Source organism: Carcharhinus amblyrhynchos, chromosome 8, assembly GCF_965287045.1.
Source record: "Carcharhinus amblyrhynchos chromosome 8, sCarAmb.v2.hapA, whole genome shotgun sequence".
Taxonomy (NCBI): Eukaryota; Metazoa; Chordata; class Chondrichthyes; order Carcharhiniformes; family Carcharhinidae; genus Carcharhinus; species Carcharhinus amblyrhynchos.
The window spans coordinates 28,218,753-28,232,743 of NC_137331.1; the positions used below are offsets into that span (position 1 = coordinate 28,218,753).

Below are 13,991 nucleotides of genomic sequence, written 5' to 3' on the forward strand. Positions count from 1 at the left end.
GATCCCTGTGGTACACCGCTGGTAACTGGCCTCCAGTCTGAAAATTTTCCCTCCACCACTACCCTCTGTCTTCTATGAGATAGCCAGTTACTTATCCAATCGGCCAAAGTTCCTTCTATCCCACACCTCTTTCCTCATGAGTCTACCGTGGGGAACGCCTTACTAAAATCCATGTACACAACATCAATTGCTCTACCTTTGTCTATGCACTTAATTACCTCTTCAAAGAATTCAATCAAATTTGTGAGGCAAGACTTACCCCTCACGAAACCATGCTGACTATCCCAGATTAAACTGCATCTTTCCAAATGGTCATAAATCCTGTCCCTCAGGACCCTTTCCATTAGCTTACCGATACAGATAATTACAGATTGGAATCATTAGGGACAGAGGAATGGGGCTGGGTTCACTGAGTCAGATCTAAAGGATCCATGACCCATAAAGGAGGGCCTGGCATATGTGAGCACAGCAGAATGCTGTTCAGAATCAGATCATATGTGTGTGCTTGTCGGACCCTCAAGCCTATAGATAACACCAGCAAGATAATCGTTGATATTTTACCATCGAAGGAAACATTTAAAGCAGTGCAGGTCCCACGCAGTGATGCATAATCACCCCAGAGACAGAGATAATCTTGGGAGTTTACTTTGTGAAAGTAATCACAATTTTTGTCTGCAAGTAACAGACTCATTGACTGTGGGAGCATTGCACTTGCCAGGAAAAACATTAGGATACATATTTGGTGCCTGGTGGGATGACTCACTATATACTGATGAGACAACAGGGAAAGTGGTCAGACAGACCATACAAGAAGTTATGGAAATCAACCATGAATAAGTCAGGCACTTCAAAGAACAGACCCATAAGGATGTATCCAGGTGAACATAATTACCCAGATTGCCACCAGACTGAAACAATTAGGAACACATCATTGTGGGACACATTTATTCCAGGATTGGAGAGGGAACCGCCTAACAGTTGTTGGGAAATAATCAGGATGGGGATGACCGTAGTGATAGGAGTAACTATGGGCCACCATAACGTGCTGTTATCAAAGAAAACTGGATAAATTGCCAGTGCTGGCAGTACCGCACTACGCTCTCATAGCTCCCTATAAGGAAGAAGTGGGAAAGTCAGCAGCTGAAATTTACGGCAGAATCACTTAGGATACCTCCCGACATCTGGATGACAGGCCACCTGAAGGATTCAGAGGGGTATTCTCAACATCCTATTGGCCTTTTTGGGTGGTCACCCGATGTCCAAAAGGGGGAGACTGAAAGGGTTAAAAATCACACAAGTTTAAAAATCACATAAGCTGCAAGCTGAACCTCAGACACACAGGGAAAGCTATGTTCAAATGACGGGTTTTGATTAAAGTAAGCCCAGATAATGCCCAAGGACTATCTAATCAAGTGATATGCAGCTACAGATCATATCTGCCCATTAGAACAATGGAAAGGAAGGTTGAGATACCATTGATCAGAGATATAGCTATCACTTCTTCTAAAGCTGGCTATTGTAAAGTTCAACTTGGAACCACTTTGTTAGGTTACTTGATGGGAACGATAACTTAAATACACAAGAAAACCATTGTAACAACCCCTAAAAGATGTCAACGTCCTGATCTTGGAAGTCACAGATGTCTTATGGCATAGTTTGTTCTAAAAGGAAGTGTTAGTTACGTAAAGCTCAAGGTAGCAGCAAGGCTCTTGTTGTTTCTCTCCATTTGCTGATGATACCCAGGTAAACTAGTCAATGGACCAAGCATTTAGATGCTTATAATTCTGCTAAAAAGGCACTTGCAAGCGAGATATAAAAATAACAGGCATCAACACAGCGAACTGAGAGACAGATGCCGACAGCCGTGTCCTCTGGAAGCAGAACGTTTGAAGGGACATTGGAAGATGTGAGGAGAAAGCTCAGCTGACAGAACAGAAGAGGGCTCAGAATGAATTTTGCACTCTCTCATCCCATCATCTTTACTCGTAGCAAATGAGCAGAGAGTACCACGCCAGATTGTGGCTCGTGAATCCCACCAGGAAATGTTTAATAGAGTTGACATCATGCTGCAAATCATCATCTCATGATTGTTGAGGTTACCAAATGTCACAGTGTTAAATTAATTGCTGACAATTTTGATATTTGGAGTCACAAAAAAATCTCTTGGCTCTATCCTTTAGCAGTGCAAATCAAAGGTAAGTCATCAATTGCAGGAGACTTAAGAAGGCTCAGAAGGTTCATAAGACTTGTGCCTAGTCTGTGGAATGAACAGGCTTGGTGGGCTGGATTTCCCGTTGTGTGATCTTTCTCACGTATTGGTAACAGGAGCTCACTAAATGGTTATATTCACACCCTAAACATTTACAACATGGCCATAGGTATCTACTTCCCCTTACCTGTTTGTACAATAGGGTGATACCACCACTACTTTCCATGAGCGTTTTATCCTCCAAGGGATCAAAATAACTGAGAAGAAAATAAAATCTTGTTAGTTTAGTTAAAATGACTGCAACCCACCTTCATTGCAAGATAATCCATAAACACAAAATAAACTTGCTTTATTCACTCAATTCAATCTGCTGACTTTAGTTCCAAAACTCCAGTGCTAACAATTTACCCCCTAAATATGCATCAGGCGTAAAAGTGCACATTGAGGTAGCAGTTCATGAAGGAACAATGCAGCTTTAAATTAAAAATCCTGTTTATTTCCACAGATATTCTTCCTATGATTTCATTTTCTATTTTGATTCTTTCGAATTTTGCTTTATTTTCAACCTTTCTTAATTGGCTAGAATCTACTTAAACAGAGGCTCCATGTCCACTAACTTAGAACAGATACCTCCCCACCCCCCCACTTCATCTTTTCCACAATGCAAAATAACCCCTAAAGCCTTCATCATCAGCAAAGCTACACAAAACACTGCAAGTTTACAGTGTAGGAAATCCTAGTTTCAGGACTGGTGTAAGATAGCAAGTATTTTGGCAGCAACAGGGCTTTCCATAGTCCTTCCTTGGAAGAAGTTCCCTAGCAAAGACTCTTACATAGAAATTTCTCAAGGAGCAGGAAGAGATTCATCTGAACAGAATAGAAATTCTCTTGAAAATAAGAAATGCTAATTGCCCAGGAAAGGTTTTCTAACGTGCATGTCAGTAGTTAGTGCATCTTGGACAACTCAGACGTTCACATCATTAATTAGCTGAACCATAATAATCAGAAAGTTATGAGTTATAGTTGGTGTGCACTCAGCTAATTCTAGGTTTCAGTATTATGGTTTGAATATCATTACACAAAGTGTGTTGGAAATCAGGTAAAACAATCAGCCAAAGCTTCCAACTGCTATTAACAGCCAGAAAACAGAGATCTGAAGAGAACTAGTGAGAGCAGACTTAATCATTGTTGCAAAGGCCTAAATGAACAAGTAGTCTGGTAATGCTTATTCTTTAGACTTAGATGATAATGGCCACTGGAACAAGGCACAAGAGGATGTCTGAAATATATGCGAAGTAAAGGTTTAAGGGCTTTAGCTCTAAATTCACAGAACATTATTTCCACTTGGTGGAAGATTAGCAGGCCATAGAGTGTACTGTATGTCAGAAACAATTGTGATATGTCTAGCTGCACACATTGATCATAGTAGGAACAGGAGAGGGCCATCTGGCCTTTTGAGCCTGTTGCACCATTCAATAAAATCATGACTGATCTGTATCCTAGCACTATCCACCCAGCTTGGCTCCATATCCCTTGGCTAGCAAAAATCTGTCAATCTCAAATTTAAAATTAATTGAGCTAGCAGAGTGAAGGTGGAAAATTATAACCAAAGAATCCAAGACAAAATTATCTTTGCAGTTCCATTGGCCAGTTTGAGAGTGCTGTTTGCTGCTGATATGAAGGGATCTGTTTACTCAATTTGCCGAGTCCTTTTTTCATCATGAAGCTGCTTTAAATTTGCTTACATCTACATCAACTGGACAGTTCAGTGATAGCTTTACGCAAAGGAATTTACAAAGTTAACTATTGACGTGTGTCTCACAGACATATACTCAGGATGTTGAGCTGAAGGAAAGGCAGAATTGGAAATTAGAAGTTCCGTGAACCAGAGAGTGAAGCACCTAAGAGGACATGAAGTGAAAAGATTACTTTAATGATCCATGTTTCACTCCTGTCACTAAATATTGCAAGTGATTCAGCAACAAGCAAAAATATGGAATATGGAATAAATCATGGAAACACTAAAATGCAAATTGTTCCATTTTGCATTTGATTAAGTATGGTCAACGGTATGTATAATGTTGATCCATTCAGTTAATTGGGGCTTTTTTCAGTTTTTTTCCAGACACCGGAGGAGGGGTGACCTCTTCCCCATCCTTACCCTGAGACACAACTGGATTGCTCAGAATCTGAGCTACCATTTTGAAATGATAGCACTGAAATGTCCTACAGTTTTGGCCAGCAATGAGGTTCTCAGCCATCTCAGAATTCCCTAGAATAGGAAATTCAGACGTCAGAATTTAAAGCCAGACACATGATTAATATCATCTGTAACACTGAACCTCATGAGGGTTTGGTCTTGTCGGGTAGGCATTGAAAATGCACCTTTCTTTGCCTGCTGCATCATGCTCCATTCCCAGTAGATCATGTGACAACTTGGGCTAATTTCCTCTCAACATGAAAGTCAAAGCCACTAACAGATACCTGGGAAATAGGCTGCAAACTTGAGGTGTAAAGCTGGGGCAAAGATTGCCACTGACATGTTGCCTTCGGTTACCAGGTTGGGAAGACTAGAATTAAGATTTATAGAAGTGGGAGATCAGAATGTCACATGATCGGGCCTGCAGGACTGCCTGTAACCAGCAATTTTAATTCTAGACAGGTTACACCCATGGTCAGTTATTAACTCTAGTGTGATGTTAAAAGTGAGGCAAGGTTTCTGCAAATTCAACCTGAGCAACTAGTGAAAGTAGGCCTACAGCTTGATTTGATCAAAAGCCTCCAACCTTGGGTCTGATTAGAATCTACCTTGCCACTTGGTGAGGCAGGTGTCTGGGGCATCGTCCAATGAGAACTTAGTTTGTCAGAAGCTGAAGTCCAACTGAAAACCCAAATCTGCTATTTCAAATCTCAATTCAATTATTTGCAAAGTAGATCAACCATGTATTTAAAAGAGAAAACAATTGTTTAAATACATCAAATTGTTTCTAAATTTTTTAAGTTTTTCATTAATGAATGGAATATGGGCATTGCTGACTGGCATTAATTGCCCATCCCTAGATGCCCTAGGAGGGCAGCTGAGAGTCAACCACACTGCTATAGCTCTGGAGTCACATACAGGCCAGACCAGGTTAGGAAGGCAGATTTCCTTCCCTAAGGGACATTAATGAACCAGATTGGTTTTTCTGACATACAACAATGGTCTTATGGTCATCATTAAGTTCTTATCTTCAGATATTGTGTTTCTTTATATATCCAATTCAGAGTCTCAATAAATGAGACATTCCTGATCCAAGCTGACAAGACAGGCCTCTCACCTCCTGTCTTGGGCTTGATCTACATGTTCCAAGCTGATTGGAGCAGGCATTGCACCTACATAAGAACATAAGAAATAGGAGCAGGAGTAGGCCATCTAGCCCTTCGAGCCTGCCCCGCCATTCAATAAGATCATGGCTGATCTGAAGTGGCTCAGTTCCACTTTCCCGCTTTCTCCCCATAACCCTTAATTCCCTTGCCCACCAAAAACCTATCTACCTGTGTCTTAAATATATTTAGCGAGGTAGCCTCTACCACTTTAACAGGCAGAGAATTCCAGAGATTCATCACCCTTTGAGTGAAGAAGTTCCTCCTCAACTCCATTCTAAACTGCTCCCCCCCCTTATCTTGAGGCTGTGCCCTCTAGTCCTGCTGTCCTTTCTGAGTGGGAAGAATCTCTCTACCTCTACCCTATCCATCCCCTTCATTATCTTATACGTCTCTATAAGATCCCCCCTCATACTTCTAAACTCCAACAAGTACAAACCCAGTCTATTCAGCCTCTCTTCATAGTCCAACTCCCTCATCTCCGGTATCAGCCTAGTGAACCTCCTCTGCACTCCTTCCAAGGCCAAAATATCCTTGCGCAAGTGCGGCGACCAAAACTGCACACAGTACTCCAGCTGCGGGCTCACCAGTGCCCTGTACAGTTGCAGCAAGACCTCCCTGCTTTTATATTCTATCCTATCACCTCCTCCAAGACTTGATCTCATTTGCATCTTAGCCAAAAGACCGAGATGCCGCCTTAAAAATTGCTTCAAATGAAGCTTCAGCGTAACCTCATGACTTCAACCAAGTGCAGCACATCGATACTACACTTGATCTTAGTCAAAAGGCCAAGATTTTTTATTTTTGTTTACTTTATTCCAATCCAATCAAGTCAAATTAAAGCCAATTCAGACTCCCAACAAGTTGGGACATTCCTGATCCAAGCTGACAAGACAGGGCTCTAACCTCCTGTCTTGGGCTTGATCTACATGATCCAAGCTGATTGGAGTAGGTGTAGCTCCTCCTCCAAGGCTTGATCTAATTTGCATCTTAGACAAAAGGCCGAGATGCCGCTTAAAAAATTGCTTCAAATGAAGCTGAAATGTAACCTAATGACTTCAACTTGCAGCATGTCGATACTACACTTCTGCCATGGTGGGATTCAAACCCAGAACATTAGCTGAATTTCTGGACTCAGCCATCACCTCCCCTTTTTGGGGTCAGGATTATTTGTGATGGTAAAAGGAATGATGGAGTTATTCCTGCAACATGTACAATTGCAACATGGCGGAAACTTTGAATTTATTCATAAAATATAATGTTTCAGATTCTACTGCAGAAGTGTAAATCTACCAACATTTCTAAATCCCTATATTCACTTCTTCATTTTACTTCCTTAATACAAAGTACATCTGCGTTACTTCTGCTTTATTGCTTATTTTTCAAATTTCTTTTTGGGCTATTGGCAAAACTCTAGCGTATTAATTTGAAATAGTCTAATTGATAAAATTGTATTCAAACACTGTATTCAAATTTGTCAGACTTCACCCTCCATTGATATTTGGGTCTCGTAATGAGTTATATCATATTATTTATTACTGCACTGTTAATTCACACACAGGTCTACAGCAAATTCCAAAAATGATTCACTTCATGAAGCAAGAACGTTGCCAGAATTTTGTACAAAGGTTAAGAATTAGAAAATAGAAGTGTACAAATCTTACAAAATGGTGTGACATAAAGCATCTATATTTTGATCAGTTCATGACCTTGTTACAGTAAAGTTTACAAGATGATTTTTTTTGGACAGTGTTTATAATTTAAGACAAAATGAAGATGGTCACATGGCCTGTTCTGAAGTCTGCCTGACAGCAAGCCTGGGTGGTTTGATTGTTAGAGATACAAAGGAACCCAGATTGTTTTACTGGGAAGAAGGTGCAAGGTGTTTCTGCTTGGAGACAATAACAGCAGCCATTGTGGATCAATTGTGAATCTCCAAAATCCCAGAAAAGTGCTGAAATCCAAAATGGTTGTAAATAATTATACTTTAAACTGTTCATTTAATTCCAAGGTCAAAGAGGGTTAATCTCTCAAGGATTGCTAATCAGTATCTCTACCTAGATACAAGGCCCATATGATAAATGGTGTCATAGTGATGGCTTTGAGGTGAAAAGGTACAGAGGAAGCCACTAGGCTATCAGGTTTTCCTAAAATATCAGAGAATATCACAGATAGGTTCGTCTGCTAGTTTGGTCTGCCAGTATCTGGAAGAGAGAGCAGCTGGAGGCAGAAAGTCTCCATTGTTCATCACACCAGAATATGGATGGAAGCTTGTACTCAGATTGAAAAGGCCAAATTATTGAGAATAAAAACAAGACTAGAAGGTTCACCTAGCTGGCATTAGAGTGAGGATCTCCAGTAATACTGTCATCACAAAAGAAGTGGTTAGAAGTTACCAGGCTGAGAAAAGTAAACCCTTGGGAGTAGAGAATCATTTTGGATCAATTCTAGGAGAATTGGATGTCTACTTGAAGAGCAATGTAATATACACCTGATAGTGGGTTTGTTCGGTTGTGCTTAAAAAAAAAATTGGTAGGGTCTTCCATTTGAAGTACAAGTTGCCAACAAAAATGATATAGTCAATAATGCTTTTAGTCTGTTTGCTTAAAATGCAATATTTTCAGCTATTAAAATGGAAGTTCAACTTCATTGTAAAAGTTAATCAGCCTGTACCTGGATCATAACAACCTGCCACACATCACAGAAGTGGCTATAAAATTCAGTAAAATGCCTTCAGTATAATGAGCAGTGACATTCACCACAGTGAACTCATAGAAGTCCCATTTGCTAAATAAGTTTTCCTTATGAAGCATTGGACTTGAAAAGGTTGACAATTTAATTTCTTTCTCCGCACCTTCCCTTAGTGGCTAACTGGGTAAATTCAATGTACCCAAGTTTCAATCCTTGATCTATGCTAGATTATTCCACTAGCAGCCCCACATTAACCAAGGAAGGATGCTGAAGTAGGTACAAGAGATAAATGGCTCAAATTTTGCTGCCAGTGGTGGATAAATGGCTCTCGCCAATCACTGCAATTATTTACAGTCTTTCCATGGGCTTTCGTACTACAACTTTCAGTAATGGAAGAGACACAACAGTGTTAGTGCCCTCTACAGAATATCTGGGGTAACTGAACAGGGCAAGCAGCAACATGTCCTCTTAACCAATCCAATTGAAGCATCTTTACTGAAGCATGAAGATTGTAAGCTAGTGTCAGTCAAACAATTTAATTCAATGCCAGATTACTTACAGAAGAAATGTCCAAAAATAAATTAATTCTAATGGAATGAGATTTCATACTTGTAAAGGTCAATTTTCAGTGTCAGAGAAGTTGTTTAGCAATAATTAAGACTTTTGTGCCATTAAAGGTTTACTTTGACTCGAATTATCAAGCTCTTTATTTTTCTTGGTGTGTTTGGTGGGTAAATACCCACAACTTCATGTCCTTCACATGCTTTAATGCTGAGTGAGATACTAGATTAGTGAAGCTTCTGGAGGATGAGAACCTGGATTGCAACTTCCTGATTTGTGTGTTAAACCATGCGCGTGCAGATATCAGAGTTTATTGTCCAACTTACTCCTGAATAACAGTGAGTACTGATGGCCTTAGTGTTCTTCTTACCACAAAATCCAGGCCATGAATAGATTATTTTACAAAGGAATTGAGGGAATGTGCATGATGGGGGTGGTCTCTCAAAATATGGATGATTTTGTTTGGCCCAGTCGTCCTTTACCACTAAAAAAAACACCATAGTCAAGTTGAAAAATTTTAAGTCTCCAAAACTATCCAGTATGAAAGAATATAGATCTTGCTATTTATGTCAGTTTGCTGCTGTTAATAATAGAATACCTTTATTTTGCCTCTCTGTAAAGTCCCCATGATTACTTTTCCTAAGGTAGATTCCTCGTTGACAGTGTCCAGCTCACAATGATGTCTATAGCAGCAGAGGTATAATTAGTGATTAGATAACTAATTTTTGACACTCTTATTTCGGATGAAGTACCGTATTTTCTCCTTGATGAGATTGGGAAGTCAAAGTGTGGGCATAGATTCCAAATTACTGCACATTAAAACAAATACCAATTTTAATGGTCAACAGGAAGAGAAAAAAAGACTGACCAAAAAAAAGGATCACTTTGGAATTTAAGGTGCACTTTTGGTAGAATAATTAACAAATTAGATATCAATGCAATTTGCAGAAATCCATATAGCACACTACAATTATAGTTGTTCTGAGGTTGCCACGTGAGGGACAGACAGGTTCAACAACATCAAAACGTCGGCTATGTTTAGTTGGATGGGGAAATCAAATTGTAGGACACTGCTGGTCTGTGTTTTTACCAGTCTGGCTTAATAATGCTGACACCTAAATGGAGATCAGCCAACTCAGTCACACAGGGTGAAGATTGAACTTGGAATAGTTCAGGTCTATAATAAAAAAAAATGACTGTGGATGCTGGAATCTGAAACAAAAACAGAAAATGCTGGAAAATCTCAGGAGGTCTCACAGCATCTGTGGAGAGAGAATAGAGCTAACGTTGAGTCTGGACTGTTCAGGTCTGTCTGGCTCAGCCACTTTGTCTAGCCGAGTCAGTTATAGGAAAAATGGCAAAAAGCAAATTCAACTTCTAAAATTCTATACCCCAAATGGTACTGTTCTACGAATTTGCAAGTGTAAAATTGTCTCCCCTCTAGAGATAAAGCAGTATCGTCCTTTGGAAGACCTGTCATGACAGCTAAATAACACACAAACGACATGAGGGTCATTACCCCTCTGCCATCCATCTTTTAGATTGGAATAAGATAATCTAATCACTTTTAAAATGTCACTTACAAATCCCTTTAAAAGGTTTCCTCCTTAATTCAAGACCCCCAATATCACTCCCTGACTACAGCGTTGGGGAAGTGATCTCTTCCCTGGCTTAGCCATATCTGATACTCATACACAGGGGAACTGAGAATTACAGTTCTCATAGTCATTTCTGTCTACACTAACAGACAGGTATAAAACAACTACTAAAATTTCTTGCTTTGATCAAAACAAGAACTTCTTGTTGGTGATAGCAAACAGGCTTGTGAAAAGTGCTCTCACCAATGGTCATGATGACTAGGTTAACCAGACATACAACATTTACAGGTTTGTTTAGCTACACAAGGCTGAAGACAGTTAGTTCTGGACCAACATCTAAGGCTGCCATACCATATCTATCAAAATTCAATCATCTTTTTCTACAAACAGAGACAAATGTTCGAGATGGGGGGAAGTGGGGTGTTGATGATAAGGGAGGAATTCTTATTGGGTACAAAGATTTAGGTAAAGCAGATCCAACATAACCAGTAAAGAAAACACAATACAGGGGAAAAATACAAGTTTCCTCACCTACTGGTGATCTTATACAATACAAGAAAGGATATGACTGGCTAACATAAGCATGCAGTCATATGTTTTGCAACATTGCATTAGTAACTGCACTTAAACCAAGTCCAAATGGTGCTATTTGCATTATTGGACTGGTAATGTTTCAAGGCAGTCATGTCAGTTTTATCCCATCTCTCTCTTCAGGTACGATGCCCCAAAAAGGCATTGATGACCATGGACCTCCATATTAATCTTATTCGTGACGCACAAATCATCTTCGTTGGAGGTCCATTCATTCAGTTTGCAAAGCCCTTTAAAAGGGCCATTCTTGCCTATCTCGATCTCATTTACCATCATTCTCTCCCATCAGTATCAGACTTTCTAAATCATGATTTCGTATTACATGCCCAAGGAATTCCAATGGTCTCTCCTTGATCTGGGTCAACAAGAGTTCTTTTGTTCTGAGATTTTATTAGCACCTCTTCACTGGTAGTGTGAATTGTCCAAGTGTGAAACACATGGGAGTTTGTGTGCAGGAAAGAAAGTGCACATGACAGAAAGCAAAGTGCCAAAGAAAGTGATTGCAAAAGCAAGAAAGCTCAACAAGAAAAACAGCAAGTGAAAACAAATGAATGCAAAATGAAATCAAACAAGAAATCAAAATTGAGGAGGACGACAAAACAAGAGGGAGGTAAAGATCAGAACAACAGCATAAAAGGATAGAAATAATTGCACTCAGATTATGCTTTTCATATCCTCAGACTGTCTCCACTTAATTTTAACAACTGGAATTCATTTTAACGTCTAACCTAAAAGACAGTACCTTCAACAATGCAGCATCCTTTCAGTCCTTCATTGAAATGCTGATCTGAATCACAAACTAAAAATCCCAGAAGTACGGCTTGAACCCATTACCTTGTGCAGAATGTTGACATTTAGGAGTATAATTCAAATTTTCCTCCCAAGAACAGAAAGAACATCTGTCATTGCAGGGAATGCTAATCAAGTCAGTGTATGAGTTTCAGATAGATTGGAACATGGAGGCAAGAGGTGACTGGTGAATTAGTAATGATTATCCACTTCATTAAAATGGTCAAATCATCACCTATGCCTACAGAGACTAACTCCCAACTTAAACCTCCTCAATCCACAACCATAAAGCAAAAATCATGAAGAACAGGGATGACAGTTTTGGCTGATGAATTTCATCTGTTAAATAAGGAGATTTGGAAACAATTCCAAGAGAACAGAATTCCAGGCATTAACAAGCGAATACTGGCTTGCAACCAAAGCCGACATGAAATGACTAGAAATAGATAGCAGATGCTTGGCAATAACTAACGCATGTTATGAAACACAATGTACAGACAGTAAGGAAACTGTGTAGTAGCAAGCCAAGCAATATGGTGACATCCAAAAGATGCATGGGTGTTGCTACAACACATCCTTTCTGGAGTAAAAACTATAAATAGTTCAAGTCCATTGCAAAAGCCAGTTTGTAATAGGAAATTTGTGGATTTTAAACAACCAAGATGGAATGAGAAAAATCAACAGGCTTTTAAAAAAAAAACCTGGAAAATAAGGCATCTATCATCACATAACCCTTCTCAGTGTCTTTTTCCCCCCACAGCAAAGCTGACTGTTCAAGACTCTCTTTGGAGCACATGCCAACAATGAACTACCAAGCTCAAGTTCACACAGAACGTCCACTGTTTTGCAATCAACTCAAAAAGTTAGATGTGTTGACATAGGGAGTTTGCCTGGAAATTGTGCCAAAAAGTGTTGTGAACCAATTTCAATTCAAGGTGAAACCAGTTCACAGTACCTTGTTTCTTTCATCCTTCCCACCACCACCACCACCAATATCCACCCACCATTACCTGAGCAACCCTGAACTGAAATTTGAACAAAAAAATTCATATCCTCAAAAAACTTCCCTGTTGTGTTCAGTAAATATATTGCATAATGACCCTGGAATTACTTCACATGAGTCATATACATTCAGACAGACATGGTTTTTTAATTTAAGACAGAAAAAATGAGACAACTAAACACATGTTGTTCACCCTTTTACTCAAACAGCACTGTTTTAAAAAAAAGAAACACTTGATGAGGGATGTTTATAGTTTTTGCTTTCAGAGCCCACGCAGTCTGTATGATGGAGCTCCAATGGTCACATGCAAGTTTAAAATCCACACGTCTTTCATCTCAAATGGACAAATGCCAACTTTCAGATTTAGAATGTTATCAATGAAGCACAGTTCAAAAACAACCTTGTCCAAAGTTTAGACACAGAATTCAAATAGGACAAGACCAGCCAGCGAGCTGTGCAAGTGTTAATAAAACTTGGGTTGACAGAAATTCAGAAGTTGCATTGCAAACACGATCTACTAGACTGTAGTTTAGTCATCCTGGATTGGGTCATGACATACTCACGGCATTTTAAAATGTTTAGTATCTCATTTTCTCAATTTCCCCCTCTCTTCCCAAATGTAAGAACAGGGCCACTGACCCCAGTGGTCACTGGATACTCTCATCTGGAATTTCTGTAGAGTTTCTCCAGCAGGAGACTGACAGAACAATCTGAAGAACAGTGTAAACAATGCTCAGTTAGCTCTTATTTATTCAGAGATTCTGCCAAACTCCTGCCAGAAAATCTCAAGTGAAAATTCCAGGTGAATTCTTTTGTAATTCTATGAGGAAACATCCAAAAGGTTTACTGGCTTTCGACATAACTCTAATATGATTAACACTATAAACTCAAACTTAATATTCAAAATAGAAGCCAGAGTAAGCCATTCAAGACTGCTGCATTATCCACCATACTCATTTCTGATAGACAAGGGAATTAAGGGTTATGGGGAGAAAGCAGGAAAGTGGAACTGATTCACTTCAGATCAGCCATGATCTTATTGAATGGTGGGGCAGGCTCGAAGGGCTAGATGGCCTACTCCTGCTCCTATTGTGTTCTTATGGCTGATCTTCCACCTCAACTCCAACTTTCCTCTCTATTCCCAAAACCCTCAAGTCCCTTGGCATTCAAAAACTCAATTTCTGCT

General features: G+C 39.6%; 1 protein-coding gene across 1 annotated transcript in view; it reads right to left on the reverse strand.

Annotated features, from left to right (window-relative positions):
- The window catches only part of LOC145346483 (sorting nexin-31-like), a 98,996-nt gene that overhangs the window by 29,049 nt on the left and 55,956 nt on the right, over positions 1 to 13,991 (reverse strand). The window contains exon 8 of the mRNA XM_080193802.1: positions 2,397 to 2,466. Coding sequence (XP_080049928.1) covers positions 2,397 to 2,466 — 70 coding nt within the window. The remainder of the gene's footprint in view (positions 1 to 2,396; positions 2,467 to 13,991) is intronic.